Consider the following 20,300-nt stretch of genomic DNA (forward strand, 5'->3'; position numbering starts at 1 on the left):
GGGCTAGGATCATCCTATGCAAATGTTTTTTTGGGCACAACCTATTTAAGTTGTGCCCAAACAGATGAACGGTTTGGATCATCAAAAAAAGTGGGTCGTACCTACTTTTTTAGACTTCACGTGTTTTCACGGCCACCCATCATATAAATTCTCCCTTATTAATAATCTCTTCTTCTTTTGGAATAAAAACTCTAGAATCTCCTAACCGCTCAAAACTCCCCTCAAACCTCTGCATTATTTCCCTCTATAGATTGATCCTAACCCTCCGAGCTATCTCTATTTACAATCAACCCTCTAATATTCAGTCCCTCTATAGATCGGAGGGTTAGGATCAACCGATGGAAAAGATTTTTGGGGCACATGCCTATCTAATGGACGGTTTGGATCATCCTAAGGTGTGGGCCATACCGTACTTTTTAATAGAGTGAGGAGTGCGGTAATCAAAATAGGGTAGTGGTGATATCATTTCCCAAAAGATAATGGATATGCGAGAGAAGGGTTGAGAGTACGGGTGAAGAGAGCATGTGATGTAATGTGGTTGGTAAACAAAGAAAAAATATTTCTCTAGTTAAAATACGATTTTTTATTTCCATATTTTCCTACGATTTTATCATCTCCTAACTCACCATCCCCTCAAATCTCTCTTCAGCCTATGCCCTCACTCACACTAGCTAAACAAATATTCCATAAAACCTTCTTTCTTTTTTTTCATGGCAGCCAAACCAGTTCTTTTTACATTTTTCAGTGGTATTATCAATGCACTTTGGTGACATGGATCCAACATGGGTGGGGGTGTCCTTGTGTCTGTTTAATCAATGGCGCCCTTAAGTTTAGCATTCCTCTAATTCCATGGCCTATTTAATTGGAGGTAAATGTAATACAACTGCCGTTGGGCTTTAGTGTTGCTCTAATTTTGGATTTTAACAGGAGAAATTATATGGTGCCTCTAAGGTCCCAAAAGCAGGAGATTTTTTATGCTGTTTTTTTGGTTGGTTAGTTGGGATCGAACCTGTGACCTCAAGGTGGAGAAACAAAGCATCAGCCATTGAGCTACAGGCCCAACCCCAGATTTTTATTTTTTTTAAAGTTGTGTGCATGTAAAGTTCAGTATTTTTCAAAAAGTCATGTGAGCCCAATTCATAGGATGATCCAAACCCTTCATTTGTTGGGCAATAATGTGAATAGGTTGTACCCGTTGATCATCTCTATAGGATGATCCTAACCCTCCAATCTATAGAGGTTTCGATGATTCACCGGGTACATACCCCATTTATGTTGTGGCCCAACAAATGAACAGTTTGGATCGGGTCGCCCTCTCATGCTATAATTCGCTCATAAAAATACTGAGCAGTCTCATTAAGACCATCCATGGAGTCTCTTTTTCTTCTTTTGTCATTCAACAAATAAACTTGTATGGCCTCTTTTTCCCTTCAAAACCTGTCATCTCAAGTTCTTAATTGGTCTGAACTTTTAAAATTTGCATTATAATTTTTTTAAAATTGCAAAATAAATCAGCTGATAAGTATGCCTGATATTTTAAACAGTAAAATCGAGTGGATTAAAGATCATGAACTTCAAAAGAACTCAAGCCAACTGGGTTCGAATAAGATGACCGGCAGACATTCTATCAGTCTTTTCTATACAGAGTAAGTAAAGATTTGAAACACACAAAGTTCAAACAAATCACTGATTGTATTCATTCACTTAAAAGTTATTTATGGAGAAGTTTAGCAATACCGGACGAATGGCCACTTCCTCCGGCTACAAGCTTATTTCACCCAGAGGCTTGTTGACTCTTAATTACAGGGTTGCGCTCCCATGCTTGTATATTTTTGCATTAACACTTTAATGTCAAGCAGTGAGACGGCCTCTATTACGGGCTTTCACAGAATTCCATCTCCTGATACTCAGCAACGACAAGAGATTAGAGTGAAATAAGTAGAAGAACCTAGGGGAATCTCAATGAGTTAGAGAAGGCAACTTCATTTATCTTTACAAATACTAGTCATTCAGTGACAATCACAGAGATGCAGGTTTACAAAGGAGGTGGTGCTGCAGCAAGTAGCCACAATGTCCAAAAGAAAGCCTCCTTTATATATCACTGTGATAGTTTTAACATTGCTATTTATCTAGATATAATTTTTCTCTATTATTTAACCAGCTGTCAAAAGTTATTACAGTTCCTAAAAAGCTCTCAGAAGGCAATTAAATAAGAAAAGACTGTGAGTTTGTGCAATTATCAAAACATTATAGTGCAAATATCAGTAGCCTACATTTAATATATATAATATACTAATATCATCACATAAATTGCTATGAATAATACAATGTACGCGGTAGGTATGCCCATTTCCTTTGAGGGCAATCGAAGGTTTGAACTTAAAAGTCTCAAATGAAAATAAAATAAAAAATAAATTCCCATGGATAATACCAAGAATATGGTAGGTACCTTGCCACAAAGTGGACAATTTTCACTTCTTTCCATCCATTCATATATACAGCTGAGGTGAAAATGATGAGAGCATCGTGCTATAATTTTTGGGTTCTCAGGAGTATATTCTGTGAAGAAAAAAGAATGACGAAGGATTATTGAAAATAACAAAAAAATCATAATACAAGGATTACCTCCAGATTATAAAATGAAATGACAGATACAACACATGATAGCAATGACGTGCTTCTCTATTTCAGCAATAACAAACATACATCGAAACCAAAAAAAATTGTTATTGAGCATCTAGCAGCAAGATAGAAGGGCAAATGATCACAGCACCATAAATATTTATAATACGCAGGAAGACAAATGAAATTACCATCAAGACATGTAGGGCAGACATCTTCATCTTCAGATGAGGGCATATAAGTCATTCCTTGGGATAATTTTGCATATAGAGCCTTATCTGAAGAATCTGGCCGGCCAGATTTACATCCCTCTTCAGAATCTAAACCAATCCGTTTCTTACCTGCACCCAAATGCTCTCCACCAGAGCTACTACTGCTCCTTCTAAGAGGCTGTGACTCTTCTTGGAAATGGGTCAGAGATTTCTCACGCCTTGACACCAATCCATCACGCTGTAAGCGAGAATACCGAGGATCAGCATCATAAGGCACAGGTCTGGGAACAGGGTGGTAGGTATCAGATAAGGAACTGTCAGGTGCAGTTGTTCCCAGCCCAGTTGACGCCAAAGGAGTATCCCCTTGAATGGGTGATGCAACTGCCAGCCCTTCAAGTCTTTGAAACATTGTAGTGTACTACATAGAAAATACGACATAAGAGAACGTTGAAAGAAAAAGTGGCTGGCAGTCATTCAACTTAACATTTGGTTTACATCCATAGAGACCAAACAATCCATTTCACATATAAATGTTAGTAAATTTATAACTTAAATTTCATATTATGCATGTTGATGGATTAAGTTTATTTATTGTCATAAAATAGTGACCGTTAATCTGGATAAATGAATAATGAATAGTTATAGCGAAGTGCATGACATAAATTTGGTTGGGAGAAATTTCATTTGCACTCCTGACCAGCTATATAAGTTTATGTTACCTTAGTCAAAAGAACTCATAAAAAAGGCTTGAATTTAAATATGTATTCAACATGGTGGCTTGTTGAGCTAAGCAGTTCCTGTGGAAGTTGGAGAGGGATTGGAATAATCATATTAAGATAACACACAACCCATATGCTAAAAAAGCATCGAGTCTTTGCCAATCATTTAAAAAGAATTTCTTTTGCTACCACCATTAACCTCTGTCCTTCCTGTAGGCTTTGATATGTACAGCTGTAACATGCTCTGAACTTTTTCAGGTGATACAGACATGAGTTCATTCAGGGAAAATAGGGAAATGATAAATCTGAGTCTTTATTCACCAGACCCACCCTCTTGTAGTGGTTTTCTAAGGAAAATAGTCATAAAAACATTGATGGAGGTAGCCATGGTTAAAACAAGGGGTGCATTTGTAATCGGCAAAAAAATAGACGTCGAACTGTGGTGCCGTGTGTGTGTGTGGAGGGGGGGGGGGGGCTTTTAATTAGCCAACAAATCAATAGCGTTAGCTTTCCTACAAGGCTGAACATTGGGTTTTGACAGTGAGATAATACAGATGCCATAGATTTCGCCTGCACTTCCAAGTGTAGCCTCCTAAAAATTACAATTGAGAAAACAAGGAAATACAAAACAGATGGAATCAATGCAATGGTTTGGAATTGTGTAATATACCATAAACATTAAGGGGCCGTTTGGATACGCGGATTTTAGAATCCAGGTTTTAGTTTGAAAACAGTGTAAAAGAGGGTCATGCTCAAGCTGCAGGTATGCTGTCCTGGCAGTGTTTCTTGGATTTTAAGTAAGAAAACCAGGTTTTAGAAATCTCTCCCGCATCCTGCGATTTCTAAAACCTGGAAACATGGGACGATCACCAGCTCTCTTGCTGTCAGAAAGAAGGGCTAGAAATCAGAAAACAATGGCTGTTATCTTTCTTCTCTTGTCTCCCAACCACAATTTTGAGGAAATCCAGGATTCTAAAATACGCGTATCCAAACGGCCCCTAAGGATTCGTTTGGATACCTCATATTTTGTATTTGGATTGAATACAAAATAAATAGATCTGCCAGCTCATGTTGAGAGAGAGAGAGAGAGAGAGAGAGAGAGAGTGGGATACTTCCTACAGTAGGGGAGAGGTTGAGGAGCAAAGAGGGTAAGGAACTGCCAGACCTGTGGATTTCCAATTACTTATTTACACAGCATATTTGGAAATCTGATTTTTTTCATTGTCAGTCGCTGATTTGGAAATCCAAGGATTTGAATATTTGATCCAGATCCAAATCACAACACAAAAGGGGTTGCAAATGTGAGAAATCCAAATCAAATCTTCTCGGCATCCAAACGGGCCCTAATTGAATATGATTTGATAAAAACATAAGCATGTGTTTTCTTGAGGATTCTACATGGAATTGTAAATTTAATTTAAGCATGATAGGCCATACCCCACTGAATAGCTGCTGGACGAAGTGTCTTACGCATGCGCAGTTTCGACATACGGAAGTACTTGGATGGGCGTATTCTTCAAACTCTTCACTGCATGGGCAGCAACAAAAAGCACCCATGCTTGTGCTTCACCAAAACAAAGGAGGATGGAGAAATGTCTGAAGAAATCCAACAGATCAAACAAATTTTAATTTCAGTACTGCAGAAATCCGGAATGCTGATAGAGCCTCAACGTGACAGTGCAATTAGGGTGAAATTAGGTCTCTTCCCACTGAAGGCTGAAAATTAGGGTAAACAACTCAATGCATTATGCCACATTCATAAACAGGAAGACCCTCTGAATACCGCCCAACTAAATGATGGATGGACAGATCCTATCGTTCCCACCATCATACAGACAGCAAATTGCAGTCAAATTTCCAAAGAACCCCGAGAATCTGACATTTTCACTGCCAACAAAACAAATAACAGCAGATAAAAAGGAGGGGGGATGTACTCAGGTAATTGAAATAACAGAAGAACCGGTGTACAAGAAAATAACCATAAGAGACATGGCAAAAAAATATCCTTGACTTTTAAAAATGGGAAATGATATTTCATCCCCTTTGCGAAATATCATTTGCTTTTAGAAATAGCCAAAGCATAAATATGTTATGTTTTCTAGATCAGCTTGGACTCAGATGAATACACTTCTATAAGCAAAAACAGCCATATAACTACGATTCTTGCCGTAAGTAACCCAGCATTAAATGTACCTGTGCTTTATTTAAAAGAAAAAAACAAGTGGTTTATTTAAAAACACAATGAATTTAAGGAAAATGAGGCTATAATTTACATTATTATAAATAATGGTTTTTCCCTTCTAGCATAGAGTCAAATAACATAAGCAAACTTGGATCTCTTTCCAGTTTCTACATCGACTAGAGATGTGTGTGTGTGTGTGTGTGTGTGTGTGTGTGTGTGTGTTTGTGTGTGTGTTGGGGGAGGGGGTTTGGATTTGGTAGGGACCAACGCAGAAGGCAGTTCGCGTAACGGCTGTTGCATGAGAGAGCAGCCACATAGGCTCACTTTTCAACAGATTTTGACTATTCCTTTAATTCATCAGAGGTGGCTGCTCTCTCATGCAATATCCATTCCACGAAATGCCTTCAGCGATGGTCCCTAGCGCGTGTGCGCGCGCACACAGAGAGAAAGAGAGTGGATATTTGTTACAACTCACTAGTACACAAGCACACATCTTACATGAGAGAAGTCTTGAACATGTGATAGTAAGGATCTTTTGAGCTTGAAACCTGAAATAGCAGGTCAACCATTTCAGGTTCGACTGACATCATTAAAAATGTGAAATACTACCACCAAAACCATAGGAGAAAACTGGTTAGATTTAAACAACAAAGCAGGCATGGATGCTTGAGCATCAATTAGGGCAGACAAAATTCCTAGAGTAGCATATGTGATCAACCTCCCTGGGGATGGGACCCAATGTGATAACTTGGGCACCTAGGTGTGATGCAGATATTATGATTTATTTCCGCATTATTTAGTTTCTAGTATTTTATTTCCATGTTATTAGTTTCTAGGATTTTATTTTCCATGTTATTTTTAGGAATTCTTATTTTAGTAGGTTTCTATCTTTTAGGTTGTTTATTTGCCTATATATAGGCCTCTTTACAATTTATTTTGTAACTTCGATTGATATTGAATAAAGATTCTTCTCCCTCTAATTCTAGTTTTCTTCTTCTCTCTTCTGATTTCTTCTCTTCTCTCTTCTGATTTCTTCTCTTCTCTCTCTAAATTCGTCTATTCTGCTCTTCTTCTTCTACTTCTCCCTAAATTCATCTCTTCTTCAGGTTATTTTCGTCTCTTCTTCCCCTATTCTTCTAATTCTATCCCCTTTCGTCTATTTCTCTCCACTTTCATCAAATTTCCCTTCACGGTCCAACATCAATTTGGTATCAAAGCGAAAGATCCAAGAATTTCAGCGAAATCAGAGCTAAATATCCAAGCGTTCTTCGCGGTTGAAGACGATTTCAACAATCTCTGGTTTTCAACTCCGAAAGATCAAGCCGCTAATCGTTGGAAATTTCGCGCTAGAAATCAGTGAACCAAACCTGAAAATAAAAAATAAAAAAATTAAATTCCGTGACCCTTCTCTTGTAACCGATCCTATACGTTACAGATCTGGCCAGAAACTTTGAAATTTTCAGCCACCCAAGTACCCATCTTGCTGCCCTTTTAATCAACTGATTATCAACCCAAAACCAGTCCCTGTTTTAAGCCCAAACCCACCATTCACAACCCATCAACACCCCAAAACCCAAATCCAATTTCCAACTTCCCTTTGATTTTACCCCATCAACCGATCCTAATATATCATCAAAACCCCTTGTAAGCAACAACACCCAAAACAGCCTCTATTCCCATATCTCCCTGCACCCAAAACAGTTCCCTTACCAACGATTAACAGCCATCTTTCTCACATACAAGCTTCTGTCCTCTGCCCTAAAATCAGTAACTTGCATCCATCTTTCATCCAAAACCAGCCACCTTGCTTAGTCCACTAACCCGCTTTTATATTCCAACAGCAAAGAGTCCCTTGGCCCTTTATTTCACCTAGTTTCATCCTCTAAACCCCAAGAAAATTCAGCCGAAATCCGTCCTCTCAAATCAGATTTTTCCATTATTCCCGTGTTAACTCGGTTGTTAGAAACCCGGTTGACTCCATCTTCAACCTCAAACCAATTCAATGCATGCATTATCTTCACACGGGAGTTGCAGCCGCTAGAAGTGCCGAGCGTCCTGAAGTAACCGGCCACATATTCTTTTATTCCGGCCAGTGTTCGTGAGGAAGAAGGCAACCTTCAACCTTCCTGGAGTTTTATGCGGTTAGGCAACTGAGAGAGGCAAGTTGGGTTACTTGCACTTCACGTTTACCATAGTTACTAGTGATTTGGTAACTAGGAAAGTTACCTGCTAAGCTGTATGGTAAACCTACAGTTGTAGGTAACAAGAAAAAAAATACAAAAAAAGGCAACTGAGTAGTACGGCTGAGTTATGTCAAGTAAGTCATGTGACCCTCTTTCTTTCTATAAAGTTGTTAACAAAAAAAAAAGAGACAAAAAAAAAAACGACGCAAGTGACAGGTGGCACTCACACTTACTTTTGTTTGACACCTTGTTGCCCACAATGACTTGCCTTATCTGTAGCCCACAATAACTTGTCATATCAAAGTAGGTAACTTGCATAGTACGGTGTCATATCAAAGAGAGGAAGTCAATTCCTTCCTGTGGAAGCTAAGTGCATGTTGCCTATTTTCATGCCACCAAAGTGTTGTTCGTGTCATTGAGTGGAAAAAAAAAAAATACCACAAGTTCACTTACTTTATATCCACCCCTTTATTCCCTTGGACACCCTCCTGCCATTAGGAAAGACTAATTAACCCTAATCTTTACCCCTTAGGCGCCCCTTTTTTTACATTATTTAGGTTTAATTTATCCCCACTCTTTTTACCTTTCGGCACCCACCAAAAAAATAATAATAAGAAAAAAACTCTTTTTCTCTCCCCTCTTCCATACTTTCTCTTTCTACTTTTCTCTCTCTTCATTCGAGCCATTTCCGCTCGAAATTGGCCCTTGACTTCAACACAAAAGTTGTTCGCGACAACTTTTACAGCGTATCTCGCCTATTTTCAGCAGCGGACAGTAGTCTTCAGCATAGTTTCAGGAGCCATCTCAGCCGTTGATCACACCTCTTCTTCCGATCATCAGCTTTCACTCATCCGATTTCAGATCCGCGATAGACGTTGTGTTCCTTTCGACATGACACACAAATCAAACGGTTGATTTCAGTTTTTGACGCTGATCCCTATGGCTCCTCTAGCTGCTCCATATTTTGATAGATATGATCCTCGATATTCTTCTGCACCACAGGTTCCATATTTCTATGGTTATGATGACTGCACCTATCCCTATGGAGATGTTGAGAATGCGTGTCTAGATTGGATCCAGACACTTAATGCATACCATAGGTACTGTGGTTATGATCATCAAATCACAATTCGCAAAGTTACGGATACAGTTTGCCGCGAAGCCAAGTCGAGATGGAATTTCTTCGTTAACGAACGTCGTGAGTTTTGTAAGCCTCCATTTCATCGATGGGAGGATGTTCGTTATGAGTTTATATACCACTATCAAAATCAACAGAGATTGAAACATGAGCGAGCAGCGTATGACCAAAGAATGATGCGTGAAAAAGCCGCTCGACGAGAAGAAGCAGCTCGTTGTGAACGACAAGCCGCAGCATGTCGTGCACGAGACGTTGAAATTGCAGCTGAAAACCGATATTTCGAGCGTCGCATGCGCGAGTCATATTTGCAGAGCCGCTTCACTACTTCATCCATCCCACCTAATGTTGCTGCTATTCTTACGGAGCATGATGCTAATATTGATGAGATCATCGACGTTGAGCCTTTGATTCCATCAGATTCAATTTTAGGCTCTGAGATGGACGATCCAGAGTTAGGGACTCAGTTGATTGCTGATATCGACATCGTTGGACATGATGCTTCTGAGATTTCTGCCGCACCGATTGCCGAGCATCTTGAGAGAGATTTTGCCACTTCTACAGTCGAGACAGATATTTTGGCAGAGCCGGATGAGGTTGATCCATTGACAAAGTCGACCGAGCACCACCATGAGTCAGAGGCGAGTACCTTGCTTGACGAGTCACTACTTGGGACAGATGATCGAGAATATATTACGGAAGATTGCACTATCTTTGAGCCAGTTGAGCAGATTGTCGAGATTTGTGCTGACACAGAGGTACTTGTTATGCAGATTGATCAGGAAGATTGCCCGTCTGATATCACTATATCGGATACGATTCTAGCAAATGATTTTGTTGTTGATTCCATTGCGCCCGATGTGATACCCGTAGATGATGACCTTGTTGAGGCTAGTTATGGATTGGTACTGCCGATCCCACCGATCCAGGAGGAGTACGCTGCGATCTTCCCAGCTAGTTTACTTCTCCAGCGCAGATTCTGTTCGCATTAGTCTACATGGGCCCTTTCTTTCCTCTTCTTCCGCCGACCTTGCAGATGCTTCTCTCGATTGTCTCGAGCGTTAGACATGATGATTGCTTCCATCGGATTACATGTTCTATTACTTCAGCGGATTGTTTACATCTTTGACCCAGGTGGACTAGAACTCGAGGGCGAGTTCTTTTTCAACCGGGGGAGAATGATGCAGATATTATGATTTATTTCCGCATTATTTAGTTTCTAGTATTTTTATTTCCATGTTATTAGTTTCTAGGATTTTATTTGCCATGTTATTTTTAGGAATTCTTATTTCAGTAGGTTTCTATCTTTTAGGTTGTTTATTTGCCGATATATAGGCCTCTTTACAATTTATTTTGTAACTTGGATTGATATTGAATAAAGATTCTTCTCCTTCTAATTCTGATTTTCTTCTTCCCTCTTCTGATTTCTTCTCTTCTCTCTCTAAATTCGTCTATTCTGCTCTTCTTCTTCTACTTCTCCCTAAATTCGTCTCTTCTTCCCCTATTCTTCTAATTCTATCATCTTTCGTCTATTTCTCTCTCCTTTCATCAAATTTCCCTTCACGGTCCTACATCAAGATGGTTGCTCCAATATTAATGTCATACTCTCTCTTTTATAATGGCACTTCTTATTTTATTTAACACTTTACACTTACAGATTGGATGATGATAGCTTGGTCGGAATTATAACAGCCCTTAATAACTCATTGGAAAAGACATAAGGAAAGAGTGTCATTATTGAAAACAGGGAATGAGGATATCAATCCCATTGCAGAAATAATATTTCCACCCCTTTTAAATATAAGGAAATGATTGTCCACCCCCTTTTGCTTGTATTTTCCTAAAAATAACTGCATTTCCATTCATTTCTGTTTGACTTTTCAGGAAAACACAAACAAAACGGGCTGAAAAATCATTCCCCATATACATACATACAAACATATATATATACATATATATATATAAGGGAAAAGGCTTCTGACGATCGCGCAGCCTGCGCAGCCCTCTAAATACACCATCTCCCATAGTTGGTTGACTCATCCAACCCATTCATTTTGTAGGTTATAGGTAGGATTATGGTTAGGGTTAGGGTTAGAGTTATGGGTTGTGGTTGTGGTTATGATTTGTGGAGGTTTTGAAATGGATGGTTAGAAATTAGGCACCTATAGATAGAATGGTTAGGATTATGGTATGGAGATGGATTCTTAGGAACACCCTATCTATGTGAGGTGCTATAGAATGATTGCGTAGGATTAGTCAAACAACATGTAGATGGTGTATTTATAGAGGGCTGCTCAGGCTGCGCAATACCTCAGAAACCTCGCCCCCATATATATATATATATATATATATATATATATATAGTAGAAGAGAAAATAAGAGAATTTTTTGTAGAATTACACATCACTCTTTTTGACTTTTTTTTTAACAAAGGCACCCATTCAACACACATATTTTCAATCCTACCCCCTCCTTTATGCTTTTTAAGAAAGGCACCCATTAAAGCCAAATAATTTCAATCCTACCCCCTTCCTTTATGCTTTTTTAATAAAAAATCTATAGGGTGATCTTAACCATCCGATTTAAGAGGAACAACATATTATGGAAACCTCTAGATTGGAGGGCTAGGATCAGCCTATGGAAATGATTTTTGGGGCACAACCTATTTATGTTGTGTTCCATCACATGGACAGTTTGGATCAACTCGTGATGTGGTCCGTACAGTTCTTTGTCGGCCCGTGCATCGCACGGGGTTTTTTACTAGTATATATATATAAGGAAATGGTTTGTGTGCAGTTGCACAGATAAGCTATATGTTCATGGCTGCAGAAACCATAGTGGGGGCCACATTTTAAGGGGGATCCAAAGCATTCATTTGGAAGGCCCTTCCATGGATAGAGTAAGTACCAAAATTCAATATATATATATATATATATATATATATATATATATATATATATAAGGAAATGGTTTGTGTGCAGTTGCACAGATAAGCTATATGTGCATAGCTGCACAAACCATAGTGGGGGCCACATTTTAAGGGGGATCCAAAGCATTCATTTGGAAGGCCCTTCCATGGATAGGGTGTGTATCAAAAATCAACCCTATAGGATCATCTTAACCAATCAAAGTTGGAGGGGAAAATGGACAAACACTGTTTCTGCCCATTTTTTCCCTCCACAAATGGCAGGGTTAGGATGATCCTAGAGGGCTGATTTTTGGTACAAACCCTATCCATGGAAGGGCCTTCCAAATGAATGCTTTGGATCCCCCAAAAAAATGTGGCCCCCCCATGGTTTGTGCAACCATGCACAAATAGCTTATCTGTGCAGCTGCACACAAACCATCTCCTCTCTCTCTCTCTCTCTCTCTCTCTCTCTCTCTCTCTCTATATATATATATATATATATATATATATATATAGAGAGAGAGAGAGAGAGAGAGGAATGCTAGCATCACGCGGTTCGAGAGCCACTTGAAGGTACTCGGGCACCTATTGGTGATAAAATAGCCATGCTGGCATTCTTTAATTAAGTAAAGACCTTCTCTTTAACTACAGTTAAATAAGAATCCCTAAATATCCGGTTTCCCACTTTAATGAGTTACGTTTAATGTGGGTAACTGAACTTTTTTCGTCTAAAACAATTTATGATACCAAAAACCAAAACTGAAAATAGAGAATCGACGAAGATGATCTCTCTCTCTCTCTCTCTCTCTCTGGCTTAACACTGTTTTCTCACTTTGAAGACCCAAAGGGGGTGGAAATCTGAGGAGAAAATTTTCAAACCGAACAGACATGAAGAAAAAATCCACAAACAAAAAACACAGTCCTTTTAGGACTCGTACTGTGTAGGAGCGAGGCTAAGTTTTAACAGGTTAAATAAACAAAAATTACAGTGTGTTGCACGTGAGGACGAGGAGAGAGAGAGAGAGAGAGAGAGAGAGAGAGAGAGAGAGAGAGAGAGAGTTACTTTTACTAATTGGGAAGTAAAATGGGGTGGATTTATCAATTTCAGGTATGACTTCCATTCCAGCAAGCCAAGAAGTCTTTGGGTTCATAGTGTGGAAACTTAGGAGGGTCGAGCACGTTCTCTTTCTGCATCATGTGACCATACACAAAGATATTAGAAGAGAGAGAGAGAGAGAGAGAGTTACTTTACTGATTGAGAAGTAAAATGGGGGCTCTGTTTGTGCCCTACACACACAAAAGAGCAGAGATTAGAGAGAGAGAGGAGGGGGGTATCAAAGAAAGCTTCTCTTAGGTTGTTGATGATGGACTCGTTAAGCAACTCTAACAATGTGAGAGGGGCTGAGAAGAACGGAGAGTGAGAGAAACCATTTTTTTTTCTTGTTTTCGTTGGAGGGAGATCTGGAAAGAGACATCGGTCTGGTTGCTAAATGGGCGGTGAGAAATCAAAGAAACAACGGTCTGGATTGACTGTAACAAATTCAGTTTATGAGGGTGTTTTTGGTAAATTGAGAGATGCTGATGGGCGTAATATTGACGGCAGTTTATAATGGTGTTTTTGGTAAATTAAGGAAAGAGCCACGAGATGCATTACAACAAAAAAAGTGCAGTTTCCCACGCCAACGGTATTCCATTAAATTGGGAAACCGAATATCAAGGGATTCTTATTTAACTATAGTTAAAGAGAAGGTCTTTACTTAATTAAAGAATGCCAGCATGGCAATTTTATCACCAATAGGTCCCCGAGTACCTTATGTGTGTGTGTGTGTGTGTGTGTGTAAAACTATTTCAAATAGAGGAAGCGTTTATTTGCGTAGAGAGTACATTTAAATATTTAATAGTCTAGTACATATAGACAATTGGGGCTCTAATAATTAAGAGATAGTTTCTTGCAAAAAGTTGTTCAAAGTGCAAACAGATGAACAATAATGTAGTTCAAGTACATAATGTACATAAATACATATTGTTTGTATGTACATAGGAAATGTTCTTCAATCCCTTTAGTGGAATTCATTGTGGCGGTCGCAGGTAGCAACCATGGAATTTGGCATAGCAGTAGCAGTGGCACCAATGACATAGAGGCAAGGCAAGGCAAGGCAACGGCACCAAATTCCCACTTGACAGCGGCAGTAGGAAGTGGTCGGGTTTTTCCCTTGCCGGACAGATAGGTAAAAAACATGGTGCACCAGAAACGTGTGCAAGACAAGGACAAAGAGTTGGACGAATGAAGTGTCACCCAAACAGCTAGGGGTGGGAGGAGGGTTGGACAACACCTATCTGGTAATTAATACTCTCTAATACCTTATACAATATGCAGCAACCAACAATATTAATTATTAGAGCCCCAACTATAAGTCATAATTCTATTGTATCTTAAGCAATTCATGTATAAACTTTTAGCATATCATTTGTGTGTAATGTATAACTTTATAAATATTGATTTATAAAAGAAGGATGTTCAATATGGTTTAGGGAGCGATAAACCCCCGTCTGCAGTCACCTTCCCTTAACTAAGACGAATGTGGCTTGTTATCCTTCTAAGGCACTTATCACCCTTAGTCCCAGACTCCCAGGTGGTCTCCTAGAGTTAACAAACTCTAGGGCACAAAGCAAAGGAAGCACCAAGCTCTCTGCGTGAAGCTATATTTCAAGTTGAACGAGACAAAAGTCATCTCCACTTCCTTCACATGCCCTTTTATATTAAAAAGGTAAAAGAAGCAAGATATCCTCCTCTGCAAAACTTTCAACAAGTAGCCATTTCAACTATCTAATAAAAGCAATATAAAACAATAAATCAATAGACCATTAGACTTCTTTCTAATCAATATCTTTTTAAATAGACGTCTTTCTAATCTAGGCAATGGCTAGGCATCTTGGAATCATGATTTGGAAGTACAAGTGCCTTTTTTGGATTTTATACCACTTTTGTGAATTGTTCCGCCAAGTGTGTGATATCAATATGTCCTCCGTCAGTATCGGCAGGTTGTAAAGACTCACCCTCAAGTTCTCAGAAGTGCCATCATCATGAACTCCATAACACGGTGAAAGGTGTTGCACATTGAAATCATTTGATATCTTGAGATGCTGAGAAAGCTTAACCTGTTATGCATTATTATTGGTTTTTCTCAGGCATTTTGCATGGACCAATCTTCTTAGGCCGGATTTTGCTGCTAGTACCACTTGGCAATGTGTCTTTTGCCACAAAAAAAAACCCACACACAATCTACAACATCAAAATTATGAGGCCTAAGATGAACATCAACTAGAGTTTTATACTTTGTATTCATAGTTTCAATTTTCTTTTGGGCCTGCTCAGAAATGTTTTGAAGTTTGTCAACATATTTGGTCCAATGCCTAACTGTATTTGGATTTGAAATAGAAAACATATTTAGAGAGAGTAGAACAACGACTTGAAAAGGAGAAAACCTGGTGGTCCAATTATGCATTTTGATGAACTCGAATTCAATGACTGATAGATAGAGATCCCAATTTCCTGAAACTTTGACATGAGACTGCAGCATGTTTCCCAAAGTTCTATTGGCAACCTCAGTTTGGCCATCACTTTGTGGATGATAAGGAGTACTAAAATTTAATATGTTTCCCAGCCTTTTCCAAATACGCCTCCAAAAGTGGCTCATGAATTTTATATCTCCGTCAAATGTGATACTTTTTGGCAACACATGATAGAGGGTAGTCATGATAGTGAGTAATCTCTTTGAAAAAAAAGTCGGCAATACGACTAGCACCCATAGTAGACTTACAAGCAACCAAATTAGTCATTTTAGAAAATCTATCGGGGTAAAACAAGTCGGCAATACGACTAGCACCCATAGTAGACTTACAAGCAACCAAATGAGTCATTTTAGAAAATCTATCGACAATTCAAAAAATACCATCCACGCCTCAAAAAGCTCACAACAATCCCAAAATAAAGTCTATGAAAATCTATTCTCATGGATACTCAGATACGGGCAAGGGCATGTGTAAAATGACATTAAATGTCCTTCCCTTTGCAGTCTGAAAAGTATAGCACCTTTAGACAAACTTCTAAACATCTCGGTCAATGTTAAGCCAAAAGAACTTTTTTCGAACAAGATTAATAGTTTTATCCCGTCCAAAATTCCTCGCATCATGAATCTCATGCAAAATTCCAGGAGTAAAGAGCAGTCATATACACATAGTTTACTAATTTAGAAACAAAATCCTCATGCAAAATATAATCAACTCTCTAGCATAATAGCACTCAAGGATGGAACCAACGTGAGGATCATTGGCGAGCATCTCTTTAAAATTTTCAAAGCCAAGAACTTCGATTCACATAGTGGAAAGTAAACTTACTCTTCTACTCAATGCATTGGCAACTTTATTTTGGCTTCCAGCTTCAAGATGAAAGTGAACTCCAGGAGATAAGAATTCCACTTGGAATGCCGAGAATTCAGGCTTTCTTGAGTGTTAAGCATTAAGATATTTTAACATTTCATCGTCCAAGTAAAGTTAAAACTCCCATTATACCAAGTAATGCCTCCAATATTGCAAAATATTCAGCATCATAGGTGGAACAGTAGAGCTTTAAATTTGTCAACTTCTCACTAAGATATGCCATGGGTTTATTAGCTTGACTAAGAACAGCTACCCAATGCCAATCTTCGAAGCATCACAATCCACTTCGAAGAGAATAAAAAACGGGCAATACAAAAAATAGGTAAAGTAGAGAGATAAGCCTTGATTTCTTCAAGGTTTCTTTGAGCTTCGGGGTTCCACTAAAAATATCTTAATTAATGTCGCAGATTGTTTATTTCTTCAAGGCTTCTCTGACACGAGCTGTTTTTCGGTGTTCTACCGCATTCATTACTGGTCGGGCGAGTGTGGTGTGCAATATCAATATGTCCTTCATCAGCATCACACACTGTCCCCACCCACGCTCCAATTAGCATGTCTGGATTGAAGAGTGAGCTAGATGAATGGCATTGACTACAGTGATTCCAAAACACAAAATCCATGGTTTATACATGGTACAAAGCAAAATTCTAAATGAAAACAATAGAAACCAACAATCTGCGACATCATCTGATATTAAACTAAAACACCTATGTTCATACTGCAGTTTCAATCTCATAACAAAACGAACACCAGCTCAAATATCTTAGACAGCATTAAAATCCTCAACCCCCTATAAAAGAGGCAATAAATCCAATAATTGAGATTTGAACTACAAAACCAGCTAGCCCAAATGCAAGTTAAAGTCTCAAAACAAGAAATATAATATTCTATGTGTAATTATCCAAAATAACAACGCGGAAACATCATAAACTAACCATTTCAGAACAACCCACATTCAAACCCAAACTCCAAAACTTATACATATACAACTAAAACCCAATAGAGAAACATGAATTCAGTTCAAGCTCGATCGATGACCAGAAAAAAAATAAAGATAGGGCATGGATTTTATGCTATAATTAGCCAAATAAGACACGGAAAAAATAGGAATTGAAAGCGATTAGAGGATGGGGATCTTATAGTATGCATACCTGCAAATGCAAAATCGTGGAAGGATTGAATGAGAGCGGGATCGTGTGGTTTTTGTGCAATTAGTACAGAGGTGAAGGAGAAATTCTGGACTGCAAAGAAAGAGGGTATATGGATTTGGTGGGGAGTCGCTGTGTCGGCCTTTTGTTTAAGAGTGTGAAATGATAATTTAAAGGGGCCTTGTTTGGTAGTTCTCGGGACCACCAGAAAAGAAGGTAGTCTGCCACAATCTAACACTTGGCAGATTGGGGCAGAATGAAAATTGGGGGTTGCTTTTAGAGGGGTGATCTTAGCCATCTTATAAATGGGATTTGTTTCACTAATTTGAGGCAAGAAAAATACATAAGATGTTGGGTTCTGTCACTGTAAGGAGTCTTGCAAGTGATCTGGTCCGTTGATCTCGTTTATTTTCATTTCCTTCTATCAAATCATGTGATCCGACGGTTTTAGGCCCTTGATCTGAAGAAGTTCTGTTATGTCCGCTAATAGAAATTAATTAATTCAATCATTAGGCTTTACATTTTTTTATTTTTTATTTTGGCTGTTTATTTCACATTGGTGCATATGGATGTAGGCAATAGATAAGTAAAAGGAAAGGAACTTCACTTTCCTTTTCTATTGATTTGGGTGGATTTGAAAATTTTACAACCAACGCAGATTGTCATGTGAGTAGTAAAGGGCAACCAATCAATCGTAGGAAAAATAAAATACATCCTTTTTGTTACAATCCCGAGTGGGAGCTTTGCCTAAGTAAGGATTGTTGACTTTTATGTGAAAAAGTCTTTTTGTAATTCAAACTTACAATGGGTGTTTTTTGTAATTCTACGTTTGGGAGTTGCTTTATGCTTTTAAGCTTCCCTCCAAAAAGGCTAAAGTCATGAAAAACTTTAGTCCTAGATGGGAAGTGTGAGAGTGGTCATATATATACTTTCACTCTCTTAGCCTTGTGAATAAGCAAGAGATCATGGGGATCCTACGCGCACGGATCGCCCACTTGGGTCCAGCGGGCTTTTGGTGTTACCACACATGCGCGCTCGGCCGGCCGCGCGTGGGGACTAGGGCTTTTTCAATTATTTATTTTTCCCTTTTTATTCTTTTAACGGTCAAGAGTTTATTTATTTTGTTTTAACTTTTTTTTACCGTTTGAGATTCCTTAATTGTGATTTAATGACCGTTTGGGAAACGTCTTTCACGCACTAAAAGAGTGCGACATTTCACTCCAACGTGTCGATTACTTTTCTATAAAATCGGTTTTAGATAAAACAAAAATAGATCGTTAACGGATTCTTCTTATGCTCTCTTTCTTTTCTAGTTTTCTCTTAGCCTTTTTCTGCTATTTCTCCTCAACTTTGATGATCAAGGCTTTTGGCAAATATAAGCGAGTTCTTAGGCATCCGGGCTGCGTCAGTGCACACCCCTTGAGCGGAAGTTGTTGTATCCTGGAGGCATACGCCGATACGCCCATCTGCACAGTTGATTCATCATAGTGGGGGAGAGATTTGCCTTAAAGACAGCGAATATTCTTCGTGCCTCAACTCGATAAATGGTCTAACAATTTCTCTTTTTGTTTACAGTTTATTCTTGCTACTACTGTTGATTTCTGATTTAAAGTTGTGAGGTTAATTACTTACAAGGTATTATCGGATCCTAAATTACAGATTTGCACATCATTATTATTTCAAACAAGGACTAGGTAGGACCCAATTTGGTATAAGACATGTTTAAAAGGCCTAGCTTAATGCGTTCTATCAGCTCTGAAGCTTTTGGCGTATTGGTTAGATACCTAATATTTAGTATTAGAGCAGCCATCACCTCCCGTATTCAAGTAATGGAGGGGTGGCTCATGAAAAGGACTATCTGGAAAGGATTACTTGATTAAAAGCCAGAGTGAGGGCGGTGGATGTGGAAGTGTGGTGGAAATGTTATGGTCCTGAGAGTGGGGCTTGCCTAGGTATGGGATTTTGTAGGACCCAACATTGTATGGGGCAGGTTTAAAAGGCCTAGCCTAACGCGTTGCATCAGCTCTGGAGCTTTTGGTATATTGATTAGGCACGTAACACTTTTACTTTGTTTTTCCCAATCTGGGTCAACCAGATGGACCGGAGAGATTATTTCTTCGTTAAAAGTCTAATTGCACTATTTTCCCTTTATTTTCTCCCTTTGACCGTGCAAATGGGTGCTTTTTACCCAGCCCAGTGACTCCACAAATAATTGGAAAAATACATTTGGCTACCCAAAAGAGGCAAACCTCTGCCGTTGGATCAAACCTACCTTAGATTGATTGGTCGGGCATTCCGCGGTTCACGATCATCAAATGGGAATCCTTGTTTTTCGTCATGTTGTTCTGTTTACTTTTCGTTTAAGCATTATTTCTCGAGTACTTCTTTCCACTATGCTTAGTTTTGCTTACTTCCAGATGCATTCATGTTCTTTGATTACTCGGAGAAGTTAGGGTAATTTGGAAAGGAAAATTTGGCAATGGGGACACCAAAATACAAGAATTGTGAGCGGGGGGACATACTTTTGAAAAATTACTAGAGAGGGACGAAATGGGGGTTATCAACTCTCTAAAAGGGGGTTATCAACCCTCTTCAGCAATTTTCCAAAATTATGTCCCCCGTGCACAATTCTTGTATTTTGGTGTCCCCCACTAGCAATTTTTCCATTTGGAAATAATTTTTATAGTATTAATGTGTTGCGAGATGGTCATAGGTACCAGCAGAGACCAATGACAATGCGATGCTTAAGGA

The 20,300-nt window shown here is 38.8% G+C and overlaps 1 protein-coding gene across 6 annotated transcripts; it reads right to left on the reverse strand.

Annotated features, from left to right (window-relative positions):
* Positions 1 to 1,534: 1,534 nt before the first annotated feature.
* Positions 1,535 to 17,708, reverse strand: LOC143847389 (E3 ubiquitin-protein ligase At3g02290-like). Of its 6 annotated transcripts, none has more exons than XM_077356199.1 (6): positions 17,553 to 17,696; positions 16,360 to 16,957; positions 4,991 to 5,440; positions 2,814 to 3,252; positions 2,450 to 2,559; positions 1,535 to 1,900 (listed from the first exon to the last, which is right to left on the reverse strand). In XM_077356199.1, exons 3-6 carry the CDS (start codon positions 5,108 to 5,110, stop codon positions 1,874 to 1,876), a joined length of 696 nt encoding a protein of 231 aa, XP_077212314.1. In that variant the 5' UTR covers positions 5,111 to 5,440; positions 16,360 to 16,957; positions 17,553 to 17,696; the 3' UTR covers positions 1,535 to 1,873. The 6 variants fall into 6 exon arrangements, with proteins under 6 accessions (XP_077212314.1, XP_077212315.1, XP_077212313.1 ...); XM_077356200.1 differs by lacking the exon at positions 16,360 to 16,957 and adding an exon at positions 6,234 to 6,283 and having other exon boundaries at positions 4,991 to 5,149; positions 17,553 to 17,695; XM_077356198.1 differs by lacking the exon at positions 16,360 to 16,957 and adding an exon at positions 6,234 to 6,283 and having other exon boundaries at positions 17,553 to 17,695.
* Between the last annotated feature and the right edge of the window lie 2,592 nt (positions 17,709 to 20,300).

This window comes from Tasmannia lanceolata, unplaced genomic scaffold (genome assembly GCF_043159265.1).
Source record: "Tasmannia lanceolata isolate RefF3 unplaced genomic scaffold, GAP_Taslan_0.1 ptg000015l, whole genome shotgun sequence".
In the NCBI taxonomy this organism is placed as follows: Eukaryota; Viridiplantae; Streptophyta; class Magnoliopsida; order Canellales; family Winteraceae; genus Tasmannia; species Tasmannia lanceolata.